This window comes from Chionomys nivalis, chromosome 7 (genome assembly GCF_950005125.1).
Source record: "Chionomys nivalis chromosome 7, mChiNiv1.1, whole genome shotgun sequence".
In the NCBI taxonomy this organism is placed as follows: domain Eukaryota; kingdom Metazoa; phylum Chordata; class Mammalia; order Rodentia; family Cricetidae; genus Chionomys; species Chionomys nivalis.
In genome coordinates this window covers 77,270,058-77,289,175 of record NC_080092.1, presented here as the reverse complement: position 1 = coordinate 77,289,175, position 19,118 = coordinate 77,270,058, and the positions used below count along the sequence as shown (strand labels likewise).

Sequence of the window (19,118 nt, the reverse complement as noted above, 5' to 3'; positions counted from 1 at the left end):
TATAATTTTTAAAAAGATTCTTAAAAGCTGGCTCCATAGTTGGGTGTGGCGCACGCCTTTGATCCCAGCACTCAGGCAAGCAGGTACCTCTGTGAGTTTGAGGCCAGCCTGGTCTACAAAGCAGACAGCTAAGGCTGTTACCCAGAGAAATCCTGTCTTGAAAAAAATCTGAAAATGGAAGTGCCCCAGATGGTGGCCTTACAATCTCTCTTCATGCCAGATAGTAGTAGCACACACCTTTAATCCCAACACTTGGGAAGCAGAGGCAGGTGGATTTCAGTGAGTCTAAGGCCTGGTCTACAAAACGAGTTCAGGACAGCCGGGGCTCTGACACAGAGAAACCCTATCTCAGAAAAACAAAAACGATCTTTCTTCATTTACCTCTAGTATTGCCTTTTTTTTCCTTAGGGACAAGACAACTTCCAGTTGAATCACAAGCCAATTCCCAGCTCTCCCTCCACTTTGTTTTGAGACAAGGTCTCATGTAACATGGATTGTCCCCAAATTTACTATGTAGCTGAAGATGACCTTGGACTCTTAGTTCTACACAGTCTCTCTAGTGCTGTGATTACAGGTATTTACCACCATAGTTGGTCTCTTACGCTTTTGAAGGGCCTTGACTCCAACAGTGGCTCTATGGAGGCTGGCAGGAGAGAACTGTCATCTTCAGTTATTTACCTGCCTAAGACGCCAAGGCAAATTGCTGTTATAAAGTCACACCCCGTGAGATGAGATTCTCCCAGGTGTTGGCAGACCTTTGTGTCTTGGATCTCTTTTCTTCACCACACCCTTAACCTGGGGTTGGAAAAGGGCTGGGCTATTTTCTCTGCTAGGCATGGGATCAGATACTGAGGGAGGCCTAATTCTGATGTCAATTCTTCCCGTCAAGGACTTAAAAGACAGAAAAAAAGCCAAGGGAGGAAAATTGAGGCCTTATGAGTTATTGTCATGGTGTTGAGGCTTCTAATCCTCTTGGTTACACCAATGCTCTGGTTCAAATTGAGTCTACAATGATTTTCTTTTTACTTTTTTTTCCCGCTCCCCTCCCCCTGATTTTCTTTTTAAAAGTTATTTTGTGTATATGGGTGTTTGGATTGTATGTATGTCTGTGTACCATATGTAGTGAGAACTGGAGTTACAGATGGTTGTTAGGCACCATGTGGTTTCTGGGAACCAGATCTGGGTCCTCTGAAAGACCAAAAAGTGCTCTTAACCTTCCAGCCATCTCTCCGGCTCCTATTTATTATTTATGCATGTGTGAGTCTATGTGCATGAATGATGTATGTGTGTGAGTGCAGGTGCCAAGTCAAGCATGTGATCAGAGGAGGGTATCGTGGGTTTGCTCTCTCCCACTTTTACATAGAATACGGGGGTGTGGAACTCAGGTTGCCGGGCCTGAGTGACAAGGGCCTCCACCCACTGAGCCATCTCCTAGCTGGATTTTTTTTTAAGTCAATGTAAATGTGGTTGAAACCCAATGCCAGCACGCCAGCACTAGAACACTGTAACCTTTAAAGACTTGGGACTCCATGAGAATCATCGCAGCCGCATTCCAGAAACCCACACTGCAGACACAGACATCTGCCTTCTTGCTTGCAGCTGTTGGCTTCACTCCTTAACACACATTCTGCAAAGTCCTGGTGCCTCACACTTCCCGAGAGAACAGAGGTGAACAGGCCCAACTCTATCTCATGCTCGCCAGTGAATGGGCAGGGTCTGCTGTGTAGCTGCCAGTCATTCGGGACTGACAAACTTTAGTAGCGATTATGAGAAAGGTGATGGGTGTTCAAAAGGAAATAAGGCAGGTGGAAATGTATGACTCAATTTCCTGATGGAAAGATACCAAGAGAAACAGAAATCTTTTCGAGAAAATAGAACTAATCTTTGGCCTCAGTTGGATCTACACAATACCATTGCCATTGTCTAATACATAAATCTGGGCTGGGGTAGAATAGCTCAGTGGTAGAATGCTTACCTACCATGAACAAGTCCTTGGGTTAGAATCTTCAGCACCACAGGACAAAGAAAAAAAAACCCTGAAAAAAAATCTCTATCAATCAGGCAGTGGTGGTGGTGCACACCTTTAATCCCAGCACTCAAGAGGCAGAGGCAGGCAGATTTCTGAGTTTGAGGCCAGCCTGGTCTACAAAGCAAGTTCCAGCACAGCCAGGGCTACGCAGAGAAACACTGTCTCAAGAAAACAAAACACAAAACCAAAAAACCCTCTAACATATATCATAATAATGATACATACTATACATCATATAATATGCACAGATTATATATCATATTATATACAAATATATTATATGATATATATTATGGCCCAGAACTCATTATATAGGCCAGCCAGGCTGGTCTCAAACTCAAAAAGATCCGTTAGCCTCTGCCTCCTGAGTACTGAGATTAAAAGCATAAACAACACACTGTTCTGTACTGTTCTATAATGTGCTTCTTTTTTTTCTTTTCTTTTTTAGTTTCTCAAGACAGGGTTTCTCTGTGTAACCGCCGTGGCTGTCCTGGAACTCACTTTGTAGACCAGGCTGGCCTCAAATTTACAGAGATCCGCCCGCCTCTGCCTCTGCCTCCCAAGAGCTGGGACTAAAGGTGTGCGCCATCACCACCTGGTAATATGCTTATTAATATATACTGAATTACCTACTTCTGTTTCATGAAGAACACAGGAGAGCGGCGACATACTGTTTGTTTAAATTTCCAACTGTCATTACAACAGCCATTTTAACTTTCAGGAGGGAGCCAAGGCTGGGGTGGGGTCTCGACAGAGTGTGCTCCCCTCTGTGTCCCTGGCTTTCAGAACCGCTCATCCTGTTCCACAGGTGAGACTCACGTTAGCAGGAGTAGAGCTATAATTTCTGCCCTGGAAATTGGTGTTGAGGCCATAATTTCCAAGTCAGGAATAGCGATGTTTTGTTTTGATCTAACATAGTAGGTTTTATGGTATCCCATATTTTTTTACATCTTTCTCTTCTCTTTCCATGTTCCACAGCCAGGGTTTCTTTTCTGACTGGATATTTTCTCTCCCTACTCTAACTCCTTCATATTATCTTTGCTTTCAGTGATCTACATTTTCTCCATGGATCCTTTATGCTATCCTTTACCCATTATATATTACAAAATTGACAAGACTTGTTCACAGAAAACTTCAAGTCACAAGTGAAAAGCACAGATCTCATTTATGGATGTTGAAACCAAGACAGGGAATGTATATGACTTGTTCTTGGTCAGAGATGACACTGAAATTATCTTTGTGTCCTCAGTCTTGAGCTCAGGGAAAGCAAGCACTGCATCACTGACTATGTCCCTAGCCTATTTTCTTAGCCTTTGAAATTTTATGTATGGTTTTATTATTTTGTTTTTGTTTTTTGAGACAGGATTTCTTTCCATAGCCTGGCTATGCTGGAATCCACTATGTAGACCAGGATGGCCTTGAACTTCCAGAGATACCATTTGCATCTTGAGCTAGGATTAAAGGTATAGGACATTATACCAGTCTATTCTTTTTTTTTTTTTCCCTTTGAGATAGGGTTTCATATAGCCCAGGCTGGGTCAAACTCTCTATGTAAGGAGAAGAACCATGAACTGTCGCTGGTAATGTTTCCACTTCTAATTACAATTTCTCCATCACATCACACCTAAGGCAGGCAAGATGGGTTTTTGACTGTTTGTTGTTTTTGTTGTTGTTTTGGAAGATAGCTCAGGCCTTGCCTGGAACTCACTATGTAGCCCAGGTTAGCTTCAAACTTGTGGCAGTCTTGCCTCAGCTCTCTAAATATTTTTCTTTCTCATATGCCCTCCCAACCTCCTAGCCCCATGTGTTTGTAAGCTGTGTGTGTGTGTGTGTGTGTGTGTCACAGAGCAAATGGAAATCAGAGGACAATTTGCACGAGTTGTTTCTTTTTCCCAGTACGTGAGTTCGGGGGATGGAACTCAGATCGTGAGGTTTGGAGGCAAGTGCCTTTATTCACTGAGCCATCTTGCTTGCCCCCTTTCAAATTGTTATTGAAACTTATGGACTAGAATAGGATTTATTATTTTTTTTCATATTTGTATCTTTTCAAGGGCTTGGTAAAGATGTTTAAAAATCTGTTAAAAGTAAGGCTGACTGATGATCTCATGATAGCACTGACATTCCTAGTCTGTGAGAAGCACTAAGGAGATTTTCCAAGCGCCCTGGAATTCTCCATTTCAGTTGTTCTAGAGAAGCTTTAGAAGGATGGATGTTAGGGGCGTATCCAGCCCCAGGTAGGAAATGACTCGATACACTGAAATCTCCTGTGTTACGTAAATCAGGAATGGGGCTGAATAAGGTTGTTCTCTTCCTTCCCAGCAGGCTCAAGTGACTGCTGGTGTGATTGTGGCAGGCTCAGAACTGAACCTAGGGTTTTCTGCACATGTCTGGCAAGCACTCTAACACTAAGCCTACACCTCTAGCCCATGAACATTTTCATTTTCAATCCTGTGACTTTAAAAAAAGAAGACTGTCTATAGTCTTAGGTTCACAGTTTCTCTGTGGGGCCCAGATCTTGACCGGAAAGACAACACAGACTGAATGGGATATTTCTCCTGGCTAATTGTTAGTCAGCTCAATAACTGAAGTGTACTTTGTTCAGGGTCTACTACTGAAAGCAATAAAAGAACTAGAGAGTGAGCTCTTAAAGGAGTAAATGAAGCAGAAAGAAAATGGAGAGCTAGGTGTGGTGGCTCAAACCTGCAATCCCAGCACCCAGGAGGCCGCGGCAGGAGGATAACTATGTGTTTAAGTCCATGGAGGGCTTCAGTGTGAGACCCCTTCTCAAAAAGAAGAAACAGCATGGCATGGTGGCTACTGTCTTTAATCCTAGTGCTTGGAAAGCAGAGGCAGGCAGATTTTTGAGTTAGGAGCCAGCCTGTTCTACATAGTTAATTCCTTTCTAGTCAGGATCACATAGTGAAACCCCATCTTAAGGGGGGCAGGGAAGCGTAAGGAAAGAGGAGGAGGAGAATAGGTAAATAAAATAAGAAAACAAACTGGTAGTGGTGCATGCTTGTAACCACCTGGGGGAGGCTGAGGCAGGAGAATTACCAAAACTTTGATGCCAGCCTGGTCTATACGTTGAGTCTGAGGACAGCATGGGCTATAGGGTGAGACCTGTCTTAGGACAAGACAAAACAAAAAACAAAAACAAAACAAGCCAACTCTTACTAGTATTTATCCTACAAACAAAATCAAACCCAAACTCTAAATATCCAATTGCAAAAAACATAAGAAGAAGTCCAAAGGAGTCATCAGAGTCAGTACCAGAGCTAAGGGGGGGATGGGTTAGAGCTGGGTGGAGTTAGTCAGTGAGGACTGTTCCTGGCAAGGTGAGGAAAGGTGCAGACAGGAGATTGAAGATGAAGAGGCCTTTCCAGCACTGATTTTTGAGCAATGGTAGAAGGCAAATGAATGAGCAAGCTGTAAGGGCCAAACAGTAAACGGGTTATACTGGAGAATTTATGTTAAAAGATAAGAAAAAACAAAAAACAAAAAAAAAAACCAAGTCAAAAGAGCAGCAGTAGAGCAGGCCTTTAAAGCCAGCACTAGGGAGGCAGAGGCAGACCTCGGAGTTCGAGGACAAAGGAGCTCAGAGACAGCCTTAGATGGTTAGAAATTTTGCTTCGACACAAGGAAGTCTTTTGGGTATTTTTTTTTTTTTTTTTTTTTTTTTTTTTTTTTTTGGTTTTTCGAGACAGGGTTTCTCTGTGGCTTTGGAGCCTGTCCTGGAACTAACTCTGTAGACCAGGCTGGTCTCGAACTCACAGAGATCCGCCTGCCTCTGCCTCCCGAGTGCTGGGATTAAAGGCGTGCGCCACCACCGCCCGGCCTTGGGTATTTTTAAAGATGAAAATATTTCGAGTTGAGGTACAGTTGGCTTTAGAATAGAAGAAAATGGCAGAATTACGAAGAAGAGAGCTGTCGCAAAGTTCTCAAGGATTCAGAAGCAGCGACTGGGTCCCAATTCCAGCTCTGCGCGTTATTAGCTGTCGAAAGGTCATGGGCAAGTCACGAACTTTGCTTTTTCTATTTCTTTTCCAAAACAGGGTTTCCCTGGTCATCCTGGAACTTGCTCTGTAGACCAGGCTGTCCCCGAACTCACAGAGATCCGCCTGCCTCTGCTTACTGCGATTAAAAGCCGGCATCACCACTGCTCAGCTATTTTCCTTGTTTTAATTCTACCCAGTGGCTCGCAGTGTGATGTTGTGTTGTCTATGGGACAGTGCTTGTCCAGTGTAGCATTCTCCACTGAGTGTTGTAAATGAAGTGCTGTCCCTACCTTAGAAGTTCTTTTTTTTGTTTGTTTGGTTTTTTTTGTTTTTTTTGGTTTTTTTTTGGTTTTTCGAGACAGGGTTTCTCTGTAGCTTTGGAGCCTGTTCTGGAACTAGCTCTTGTAGACCAGGCTGGGCTCGAACTCACAGAGATCCACCTGCCTCTGCCTCCCGAGTGCTGGGATTAAAGGCGTGCGCCACCATCGCCCGGCAGAAGTTCTTATATATGCTTTTAGGAATGTCTTTTCCCTTGACCTAACTTAGACATAGGTCTGAATTAGAGAGATAACTACAGAATGGAGAAAGCCATAGTTAGGACATTTTTATGAAAGTCACAATTGGCAGAGTCTTTTCATTTAAAAAAAGCAGAAAAAAAAAAAGAGGAGCAGCTTGGGGTGTGGCTCAGTGGCAAAGGGCTTGCTTAGCTTGTGTGAAATCTATGAGTTCAATGCCTAGCACCACAAGAAGATAAGATCCCGGAGACATATTTATTTGATTAATTATTATCATCTATATTTTTCGAGTCAAAATCTTACTCTGTGCGCAAACTATCCAGGAACTTACTCTGGAGACCAGGCTGGCCCATGATATGATCCCCTGCCTCGATCTCCATGCCCAACTTTGAAGCGTCTTGTTTTAAACATTAAATCATGGGATCCAATCTTTCTAATGTTTGAAATCACTCTCCCAAAGGTCCAGATTTCACGCGCTGGCGCGACCTGGAGAACTAAAGGTGTTCTGGTAAAAAATGTTTCCAGGTCATTCCTTCAACCAGCTATTGAAACAGAAAAGAGCCTCAGGTCAGGACTGTTCTGCTGAGGCACAATGGCTGTTTCCACACGTCACCCCGGCTGAACTGACTGCTGCGGAGGTTTCCATTTCCCACAGCACCTCAGGAGCTTCTCTACGTCCTTCAGGGCTCGCTCCTGCCACTGGCCAAGCGGCGCCGACAGGTGCAGCGAGCAGAGCCGCCTCGCGCCTTCCCGTCAGTCGGCCGCGCCCTCGCTGCCCCGCCCCGCCCCCGGCGCGCGCCCTCAGCGGGGGCGCGCCCGCCCCGCGGGGCCGCGCACGCCGCCGCCTCCCTCCCTGCCCTCCTCCCCTGCCCTCCCCTCCGCCCCCTTCCCCGTAGGCAGCCCGCCCGCCCGCCAGCCCTCCCGCCCGCACCGCCGCCCGCCCGGCCCAGGAGCCCGCTGGGTCTGTCCCCCGCCCCAGCCTTCCCGGCGGCTCTCGGCAGGCGGTCGCCCGCGCCCCGGTGGATGTGGCTGGCAGCCGCCGCCCCCTCCCTCGCTCGCCGCCTGCTCCTCCTCGGCCCTCCGCCTCCTCCCCTCCTTCTCCTCCTCAGCCGCTCCTCTCGCCGCCGCCGCCGCCTCCACAGCCTGGGCCTCGCCGCGATGCCGGAGAAGCGGCCCTTCGAGCGGCTGCCCGCCGAGGTGTCGCCCATCAACTACAGCCTCTGCCTCAAGCCCGACTTGCTGGACTTCACCTTCGAGGGCAAGCTGGAGGCCGCCGCCCAGGTACGGAGACCCCCGGGCGCCGGCGGCGATCAGCGGGCGAGCAGTTAGGCCGCGCCCGCGGGCTGGGCTGGAAGCCGGGGCGGACTTGGCGCGTGGGCCGCGGGACCGGGCGGGAGGCGGCTGCGGCGCGCCCCTCGAGGCCGACGTGCTGGGCCTGGCCGGGCGGGGACCGCAACGCGGGAGCCTGCGGGCGGAGGGCGCTGCGCCCCTCTGGGGCCCGCACACCTGTGTGCGGCGCCCCGAGTCCCCGCCTTCCGGGCCCCGAGCTCTGCGAGAGGCTGGGTGGGGGGTGGGGAACTGGTAGGGGGTTCAGAGTGCCTGCTCGGTCCCAGTCTGGCGGACTTGGTTCTGGTCCGATTGTCCTTTCGCCCCTTCGGGGTTAGATTGGAAGGGGCGGTCATCAGGCGTGGAGGGGAGCGTGGGGGGGGGGAGTGGAACGAGAATGTTAATCCCAGGCAGCCTCCCCGAGTTCTCTGGGCCTGATCCTGCCCAGGGGCCGGGTTTCCAGGATGATCCGCCCCCCTCCCCCTTCCCCTCAAATGACAGTGCAGCGGTGACTTTGTTCTCCCCTAACCTCCAGTGAAGCTGCCGGGGGACCCTGGCTCCGCGTTTCCAGTCCCTCTTGCTCCCGAAACCTTTGAAGCTGGTGGATTTACGGCTGCAGTGCTGGTGGTTTAGCAGTCCCTTCCTCTCAAAGAAAGCGCTCAGTCTTAGCCTGCCGCTGGTGAAAATATTCCATTACTCTTCTTGGCAGTTTTTGGTGAATCATACTCTCCTCCCTCCTCCCCGAAGCATTATCTGGCAGTATTGTTTGATTTTGGAGACCATTAGTGTACATGGCCCATAAAGGTCCCAGACGGACATTTATGATAGATACCATGGTGCATGATGTAGTCGATGAAATCGGAGCTGAAAATTACGAGCGGTTTAATAACTATCTGCGAAAGGAATGGTGGTAAATAGAGTTGGTTCCGTTTTATTTTCCTACCCCAGCCAGGGGGAGGGGGGAGCAGGAGTGCTGGAGGAAGCTAGGCCAGTAGGCCCCAACCTGAAGGATGAGGGTGTGTGTTGCAATGAAGTGAGAGAAATGCAGACTAGTGCTCGTGCATTGAGAGCCAGGAAAGCATGATACTCAGTTTGAAAATTGGTGTAAAAGTGCAGGGTTTACAGTATATACTGTTAGGGACTGGAGAGATGGCTCTTCCAGAGGACTCGGATTCAATTCCCAGCACCCACAACTCACAGTTGTGGCAGTTCACAACAGTCGGTAACTCTAGGATCCAACCGCCTCACACAGACAAAACACCAATGCACATAGAATAAAGTAAATAAATAAATAAATTGTAAAAAAATATATACTGTTAGATTTGGGGCATTGGTTTGAAAACTTGAAGGCTGTAGGCAGCATCAAAAGGTAGAACTATTGCGAAAATGAGATGATTTACAATTTTCCTATCAAGACTATAAATCACGATGAGTGCATGTTAGGTCTAAATGACTTGAAAGCGGTATTTTAGGAAGCTCGGGTTTATGCCAAGTGACTTCAGTTTGATATGTATTGGCAGGGGGCAGATAGAAGTAGAGTGTCTTGTGGCTTGGCAAACCTTTGGAAGAAGGACCAAGCTTTGGATGAGTTCGAATTTCGTCAAAAGGCTAACATTTAAAAAGTTGACTTGAGCAGTGATGGTGCACACCTTTAATCCCAGCCCTGGGAAGGCAGAGGCAGGTGGATCTCTGAGTTCGAGGTCAGCCTGGTACAGAGCGAGTTCCAGGACAGGACTGTTATATTGAGAGACTTATCTCAGAACCCCCCACCCCTGAAAAAGTTACCCTGAGTGTACGTATTGAGTGAAGAGGTTTGAGAGAAAAAAATAGTACAGATTTGTGTGCTTGTTATTGTTTTATTAAAGTGTTAGAACAGCAAGCAGCAACATGCTGCTTTTGCCCCCCCCCCCTTTAAAAATGTGTTTGTGAGTAAGTGGGGATGTGGGAGCTGAAATGGCATGTATGGTTGGAGGACAACTTTTGTCATCTTTTATCCTCTCACTGTGGGATCTTGGGCTCTTAACTCAGCTTGTTGTGCTTCCATAGCAATCTCTTTTACCCCATTCTACTTCTCTAAAGAGATGACAATGTGTGGATGATTAATTTTTGCCATTGGGAGACCCAAGGTTGTCTGTTAGCCATCAGCAGAACTTAGTAATTTTCTTTGAGTTGGAGATCTAGTTGTCCAGCCTGGCCTTGAACTCAACTATCCCATACCTCAGCCTCCAGAGTAGATTCTAGGTGAACACCATTGTGTCTGCCTTTTGGTGATTTGCTACAAGGAAATAAGTGGCTCTTTTTAATAGAAGAGACTTCATAAAGAATTAATAAAACATTTCCCTCAAAAAAAAAAAAACAAACCATTTCCCTCATTTATTTATCTTGTGTGTTTACCTGTGAATGCGTATGTCTGTGTGCACACTTGGGTGACATGGTGTGCCTGTACAAGTCATCGGACAACTTTTGGGAGTTCTGTCTTTTCACAGTGTGGGCTCTGGGATCAAACTCAAGTCAAAGAGTCTTGGCAGTAAATTCAGTTACCCACTGAGCCATCTTCTTGGCCTTCAGTCCTCTCCCTCCACCCCTTACCCCAGGTAATTCTTTTCAGGGTAGGTGGCAACAGAAAGATGGGATGATAGTGAATCTTAGCAAGTTGAATAAGGGATGAGTGGACTTTTTAATTGTCCTTTTGGAAGTGTAAGTGACATTAATAGTAGTTAAAGCAACTAGATCCACAAAATTGAAGCTGTATGTTTAAGATGTAGCATTAGGTGATCCATTGTGGAAATTTAAAATATTCTAAACTTTAGGTTGATTAATGACATGAGGTCATTTTCTTAACAGTTGATATCGTATTGCAGAGTGCGGCAAGCTGCTTGGTCGTCCTAGTTGTGGCAGAGTATTTGTACAGTTACATATTAGGAACTGGGTGGATTTTTAACCTGACTTCAGGTGTTGAACTCCTGTGAAAGTGAAAAGAATTAGACTGCGTAATGCTGTCAGAATTGTCTTTGACAACTTTTGTTTAGTCCTAGGACTAAGGAGGAAGAGGCAGGCAGATTTCTATGAGTTTAAAGACAGCCTGCTCTACAGAGCTAATTCCTAGGACAGGAAATACTGACTTGAAAAACAAAACAATAATAACAACAACAGGGCTGGAGAGATGGCTCAGAGGTTAAGAGCATTGCTTGCTCTTCCAAAGGTCCTGAGTTCAATTCCCAGCAACCACATGGTGGCTCACAACCATCTGTAATTGGGGTCTGGTGCCCTCTTCTGGCCTGCAGACATACACACAGACAGAATATTGTATACATAATAAATAAATTTAAAAAAAAATAATAACAACAACAACAAAATTTTCTTTTACATAGATGACTTTTCTTCCCCCCCCACGAGGTTTCTCTGTGTAACTAGCTGTGACCAGGTTGGCTTTGAACTCACAGAGATCCGCCTGCCTCTTTGTTTTTTTCAAGACGGGTTTCTCTGTAGCACTGGCTGTCCTGGAACTTGCTGTGTAGACTAGGTTGGCCTAGAATTTAAAGATCCACCTGCCTCTGCCTCCCTAGTGCTGTGATTAAAGGTGTGCACCACCACTGCCTGGCTCGTAGACACCTTTGCTGATTGTTGTGTTTTTGGAACGAGGCCTCACACTTGGAACTCAACTGTGCATTCCTGGCCACCCTCAAAAGCTCATCAGTCCTTCTGCCTTTTGGAACACTAGGATTATAAGCATGAGCCACTGTGCTCAACTTCAGCAGGCTCTGAAAACGTTTTATGGGCTAGAGCAATTTTTAGGTCTTATAAATTAATTTCATTTTATTTTTCACTTTTATAGGTAACTGTTTTTGTTTTTTAAGTATGCATTGGTGTTTTGCTTGTATGTGTGTCTATATGAGGGTAGTTGTGAGCTGCCATGTGGGTGCTGGGAATTGAACCTGGGTCCCCCGGAAGAGCAGCCAGTGCTTCTAACTACTAAGCCATCTTTCCAGTCCCTCATTTCACTTTTACATTGGATATCTTGGATCAATAGATGTCTGCAGAAATTTCAAAATCTAATCTGCCTTTATTGGTGATTAATTAAATTATTATTATTATTCTAGGCTTATGTGAGTGTGACTGCAGTCCTTGGTTGAGTGGCTAGAACAAGAGTTGGACACTCTCCTGTGGAAATACTTTATCTGTATCAGCCCAGAAATCGGAATATACTTATAAAGTCTCTGGGCTCTACCAATAAAATGACTACATTGGCAGTAAGAGGAGAGTTACAGATACAGGTTTGGTTTGGCAGGCCTAAAAGCTTGCCATCTAAGTGAATGTTATTGCTAGCCCTGTGTTATGAAAATTTGTGCCCAAATTTTTCATACTTTTTTTCTGTAATCATGGGTGACAGTTTTTTAAAATTGTTTTTAAAAACCAGCAAAATTAATAATTACTATTATGCTAACTAATTAATTGATCTTAAATTTGTGATAAGAATGTATGCTTCGGGGCTGGAGAGATGGCTCAGAGGTTAAGAGCACTGATTGCTCTTCTGGAGGTCCTGAGATCAATTCCCAGCAACCACATGGTGGCTCACAACCATCTGTAATGAGATCTGGTGCCCTCTTCTGGCCAACAGGCAGGATACTGCATAAATAAATAAATTAATTAAAAAAAAATGTATGCTTCAAGGGCCTGGTTCAATACCCAGCAAGTAAACAAAGTTTAGAAGATGGTGTTTTAGAGTTCCTATTGCTGTGATGAGACATCATGATCACAGTGAATTTTTTTTTTTTTTGGTTTTACGAGACAGGGTTTCTCTGTGTCGCTTTGGAGCCTGTCCTGGAACTCGCTCTGTAGGTCAGACTGGGTTCCAACTCACAAGGATCCACCTGCCTCTGCCTCCTGAGTGCTGGGATTAAAGTGCATCACCACCACCCGGCAAAGGAATTAGGACTGGTTTACAGTTCTGAGGTTTAGTCCATTGTTGTCATGGCTGGTAGCATGGTGGCACTCAAGCGGCCATGGTGCTGGAGAAGGAGCTGAGAGCTCTATATCTTGATCCTAAAGCAGCAGGAAGAAAATGCTACTCTAGGCCTGGCTTGAGCTTCTGAGACCTCAAAGCCCACTACCAGTGACACACCTCCTCCAACAAAACCACACCCTCTCCAACAAGGCCATAGTGCTTAATAGTGCCTATTCCTTATGGGCCAAGCATTCAAACACAAGTCTAGGGGGCCCTTCTTATTCAAACCATCACAAAGGGTAATAAATTTGCTCACATTTTATGTTCAGCTTTTAAAAAAATTATCTATAAAATTAGAAATATAAGACTCTAAAGTGGGCCTTACAATTTTAACCCTTAGGGGGCAGGAGGGTTAATTACTACAGGTTCAAGACCAGTTTCAAGTCAGCCAGGAATGCATAGTGAAACCCTGTCTAGAAAGACAGAGACAGACAGACTGAGTGACACACAAAAGAAAGAAAAAGAAAGAGATAAAGAAAGAAAGCAAAAAAAAAAAAAAAAAAAAAAAAACCCCAAAAACTGGGTGGTGGTGGTGCATGCCTTTAATCCCAGCACTTGGTAGGCAGAGGCAGGCGGATATCTGTGAGTTCGAGGCCAGTCTGGTCTATAAAAGGTAGCTCCAGGACAGACTCCAAAGCTACAGAGAAACCTTGTCTTGAAAAAAAAGAAAGAGCCAGGCGATGGTGGCGCCTGCCTTTAATCCCAGCACTCGGGAGGCAGAGGCAGGCGGATCTCTGTGAGTTCGAGACCAGCCTGGTCTACAGAGCTAGTTCCAGGACAGGCTCCAAAAGTCACAGAGAAACCCTGTCTCGAAAAACCAAAAAAAAAAAAAAAAAAAAAAAGAAAGAAAGAAAGAAAGAAAAGAAAGCAAAGAAGGGGGCTGGAAAGATGGCTCAGAGGTTAAGAGCACTGACTGCTCTTCCAGACGACCTGAGTTCAATTCCCAGCAACCACATGGTGGCTCACAGTCATCTGTAATGAGATCTGGTGCCCTCTTTCTTCTGACATGTAGGCATACATGCCAGCAGCACATTATATGCATAATAAATAAATAAATAAATAAATAAATAAATCTCTTAAAAAAAAAAAAAAAGCAAAGAAACCACAGCTGGGTGGTAGAGAATTTAGTCTGTGTAGGAACTTAATGCATAGTCCCCAGCTACACAGCTCCTCAAAATACAACTTTTATGTATTAAGCTTTTGTCTGAAGTTGAAGTTAGTATTGAATTCTGTAGTGAATTTTCCATATAAATCAAATTTATATTTGTTTTTTTTTATTTTTTTTATTTTTTATGGTTTATTTAACTTTATTTTATGTGCATTGGTGTTAGATCCCTTTCAGACAGTTGTTAAGCTGCCATGTGGGTGCTGGGAATTGAACCCGGGTCCCCTGGAAGAGCAATCAATGCTCTTAACCGCTGAGCCATCTCTCCAGCCCCTCAAATTTATATTTGAAACATTTAAACTTTATTCACTGAATTGGATGGAAATGTTTAAGTTTTATAATTCACACTCTATTTTTTTTTTCCCTTTTTGAAATACTGGATCATTCTGAGCATCTTTCATTGTTGCTAGAATACTTACAGGTTATCTCTAACTGTGCACTATATAATTCATTAATTTAGTACCTGTCCTTCAAAGTTGCTTTGTGTGTTTCCTGCTCTTGGCATATTGCTCACTGTGGATTGTGTCTTGTTACAATGCTTATTGTGCACTTTGTCCTCTCTTCTGTTTTATTGAACTTGAGCTGGAGACGTCTTATGTAGTGAGTCAGGCCAGCTTGTTTGAGCCTAAACATGAGTTTCTAAGTAAGAGTTTGATGGATTCTCTTGTAAGTAAACGGTATGAGCTTTAGTGTATGGACTTTGTATTATCTATTCTGGCTTTGTGTACACACCTTTTTTGTTTTGTTTTAACTTCCTGGTTCTAGATTATCAATGTCTGATATAGCCTGGGTAAATGTGGTCTTGAGTAGCAAGTTATCTATGAAGCTTCTTTGAACTTCGCTACATAAATGAGCCTGTTTTGTTGTACAGTAAATCTGTTCTAATCTGTGTGAGTCAGTGTCAAAGAACTAAGCCTTCTGATAGCTGTTGTGTTGCTAACTGAGCTTAGCTTCCCAGATTTTAGAAATTTCTTCGGAACAATGTATGAACCTGTGTTTTGTTTTTTTTTATTTTTGTTTTGTTTGTTTATTCCTTTTGGTAATTTGTAATCTCTGAGTTTTTATTTTAAATTATGAAATGTTTTAGAAATATAGAAATAACATACTTAGATTCAGTATTTTGCCTCATTGCTTCAGACTGTTCATACTACTTTTTGGAAAAGGTTAGAGATAGGACTGGGGTTGCAACTCAGTAAATAAGAGTACTTTTCTAGCATACATAGGCTCCCTAGCACCACCAGGAAAGCTTGGTGCTTGGAAGGTAAAGACAGGAGGATCAGAAGTTTAAGGTCATCCTCGTCTGCACAGTGAGTTCAAGACTAGTCCGGGCTACATGAGATCCTACCCTCCTGAACACCCCCCTCCCCCCAAAAAAATCTGGATAGTGGCACATATCTTTAATCCTGGCATTTGGGAGGCAGAGGCAGGCAGATCTCTGAGCTCAAGGCTAACCTAATTCACATAGAAAGTCCCAGGAGACAGAGCTATGAAGACTGTCTCAAAGGGTGGGGATAGTCATGAATACCCCTACAATTCATTGCCTTGTCTCACCATGCTCAAAGGTAATTTCTGTTGCCTACTTAGAGATACTTAATGTGTCTCTATACAGTTTTAACTTTGTCATTTATAAATAGTCACAAGGGCTGGAGAGATGCTATGGCTGCTCTTCCAGATTACCTGAGTTCGATTACCAGAAACCGCATGGTGGCTCACAACTATCAATGGTGTGAGCTGATACTCTCTTCTGGCATAAAGTTGTACATTCAGATAGAGCACTTGTACACATTTAATAAATAAAGTCTTTAAAAAAGTAGTAATGTTAATATTCTGTGTATTGAAACACACATATTAATGATGTTTATTGATGATTAGGAGTGGTGGTACATGCTTGTAATCATGAATTTTGGAGGTAGAGACAGGTGATTCTTAAATTCCAGCCAAGCCGGGCGTGGTGGCGCACGCCTTTAATCCCAGCACTTGGGAGGCAGAGGCAGGTGAATCTCTGTGAGTTCGAGACCAGCCTGGTCTACAAGAGCTAGTTCCAGGACAGGCTCCAAAGCCACAGAGAAACCCTGTATCGAAAAACCTAAATAAATAAATAAATAAATAAATAAATAAATAAATAAATAAATAAATTCCAGCCAGGCTCCAAAGCCACAGAGAAACCCTGTATCGAAAAACCTAAATAAATAAATAAATAAATAAATAAATAAATAAATTCCAGCCAGCCTGGGTTACTATAGTGAGTTGGAGGTCAGCCTGAGGTACAAAACAATCATACAAAAAAAAAGCAAAAAACTAAAACAACAAACCACACACGCACACATTGAAAAAGTACTTACTTGATTTCCTTTGACTTGCTCTTTTCAAATTTACTGATAATTTGCTTCCCATTGACTTGAGAAATTATAGTTCTGTTCCACCAAGGCAAAAATTATTGCAAAGTTTTAACAGTGGAGTCACTTATTAGGGAAAGTGTTTCAGACTTCCAAATGATTGTGTTTGTGATTATAACACTGGACATTTTTCTTTATTAGTTTATCTGGATTTGGCAGCTAGGGAAAAAAAAACCTATTGAGTCTTACTATAGTAAATGCAAAATGTATTTACTATGCATCTGATTATAGCACAATACAAATCCATCTTCCCAACCAACAGCAAGAACCTGGTGGATGTAGCATATAACTTCATCGCAGAGAAGGCTGTCAGGAAAAATTGTGTACACTTGCTACCTGTGTAGCGCCTGGGAATCTCCCACTGTATGATTATTACCAAGATCCATGCTGCTTTAGTACAGTCATTTATGTTCATTTTAAGTAAGTCTGTATTAAAAACAAAGAAATGATATTCTACTCTTTTATGGCATTAAATAGAAAAATTGAAAGTGAGTTTATTAGCACAATTTGTAGGCCAACTTAAGCATTTCCCTTTTTAAAGTTAGAAATTGGTAGTTTTAGTGCTGAAATTCATTTAAATTATACCTGTTGCTCTTTTTTGTGTGTATGTGTGTGTGTGTGTGCGTGTGTGTGTGCATCGCATGTGTGCTTCGTGCCCTTGGAGGTCAAGAGGGCATCAGGGTGGCTGGAGAAGAGATGGCTCATCAGTAAAGAGCACTGGCTGTTCTTCCGGAGGTCCTCAGTTCAATTCCCAGCGCCCACATGATGACTCACAACCATCTATAATGGGGTCTAGTGTCATCTTCTGTCTGATTCTCTCTTCTGTCATGCAGGCACACATGCCAACTAGAACACCCATACATAAAATACATAAATAAAATTTTTAAAATTAATCTTAAAAAAAAGAGAGAGAGAGGTGGCTGGGTGGTGGTGTTGCATGCTTTGATCCTAGCACTTAGGAGGCAGAGGCAGGTGGAGCTTAGTGAGTTTGAGGCCAGCCTGTTCTACAAAGCAAGTTCCAGGACAGTCAGGACTGTTACACAGAGAAACCCGGTCTCGAAACACACGCACACACACAAACAAAAAGAGAGCAAAAAGGGACATCAGACTCATTGAAACTAGAATTATGAATGGAAGTCAAGAGAGGGTATCAGATCCTCTGGAAAAGTTAGGAATAGTTGTGGGTACTGTGGGTCCTCTGCAAGATCAATAATGCTCTTTACTGCTAAGTCATCTCTCTATCGCTCTTGTTTTTTTTTGCTTCAGTTTTTAGTCTTTTTCTTTTCTAAATGGGTTTCTCTGTGTCTCCATGGCTATCCTGGAACTCACTCTGCAGACCAGGCTGACTCTCAGAGATCCTCCTGCCTTTGCTTCCCAAGTGCTGGGATAAAAAGTGTGTGCCACCATCACCGGGCAGCATTTTTGTTTTTAATAGTAGAACACAGATAATATTTACTAACATGATGGTATCAATATATGAGAAGTAACATGCTGTTATTATCATCCGGTTCTTGCTGTTGGAAAGATGACTTTGTATTGTTTTAAAATTAGCACATATGCCTGTGTCTACAAGCATATTTTAAATTATATCTGTTGAGTAGAACATTTATGCTGGCACCCCTAAAACTATATGATACAGTACAGAGTTCTTAAAGTTTAAATCAGGTACCGACTGGGTACTTTATATACTGTTGGGTGAATGCTGCTTTTTAAATTATATGAGAATACAGTGACTTTGGGGTATGTGTGTGTACACAATATCCTTTAATGTGGTTACTATTTACCAGGCAGTAAATACAAAGTCACTTTTTGTGGATTATCCTATTTTTGGTTGCCTTTTTAAATGCATCTCTAATCAGGGACAAAAAATTGACTCTTTAAATAATATTTTTATTGATTATTTGGGAATTTCATATAATAAATTCACTTCCCAGTCCTCCTAGGTTCACTTCTCTCACTCCCTCAACCTTTGTGACCCCCGCCCCCCCAAAAAAGTCCAGTTTGTGTTGCTCATGCACTCACTGGTGCATGGTCAAACTCCTGGTGCCTAGTCCCTTAAAGAAAACAATCCTCCACCCAAACCCCACCGCAGTTCAGCATTCTTTTTTTTTTTTTTTTTTTTGGTTTTTCGAGACAGGGTTTCTCTGTGGTTTTGGAGCCTGTCCTGGAACTAGCTCTGTAGACCAGGCTGGTCTCGAACTCACAGAGATCCGCCTGCCTCTGCCTCCCAAGTGCTGGGATTAAAGGCGTGTGCCACCACTGCCTGGCCAGTTCAGCATTCTTATCTCAGTTTTTGTTTTGTTTTGTTTTGTCCCGTTCCCCCCCCCCCACCCCAGACAGGGTTTCTTCATAGCTTTTGGTTCCTGTCCTGGAACTAGCTCTTGTAGACCAGGCTGGCCTCGAACTCAGAGATCCACCTGCCTCTGCCTCCCAAGTGCTGGGATTAAAGGTGTGCGCCACCACCGCCCAGCTTATCTCAGTTTTTTTTTTAAGACTTATTTATTTATCATGTATACAGCATTCTGCCTGCCTGTCTGTCTGCAGGCCAGAAAAGGGCACCAGATCTCATTACTGATGGTTGAGAGCCACCATATGGTTGCTGGGAATTGAACTCAGTACTTCTGGAAGACAAGGGCTCTTAACCACTGGACCAACTCTCCAGCTCCTCTTATCACAGTTTTTAAGAG

At 43.9% G+C, this 19,118-nt stretch overlaps 1 protein-coding gene across 1 annotated transcript in view; it reads left to right on the top strand.

Annotated features, from left to right (window-relative positions):
- Nucleotides 1–7,434: 7,434 nt before the first annotated feature.
- Nucleotides 7,435–19,118, top strand: part of Npepps (aminopeptidase puromycin sensitive) — a 91,791-nt gene continuing 80,107 nt past the window's right edge. Inside the window, exon 1 of the mRNA XM_057775653.1 lies at nucleotides 7,435–7,820. Coding sequence (XP_057631636.1) covers nucleotides 7,563–7,820 — 258 coding nt within the window. The 5' untranslated portion in view covers nucleotides 7,435–7,562. The remainder of the gene's footprint in view (nucleotides 7,821–19,118) is intronic.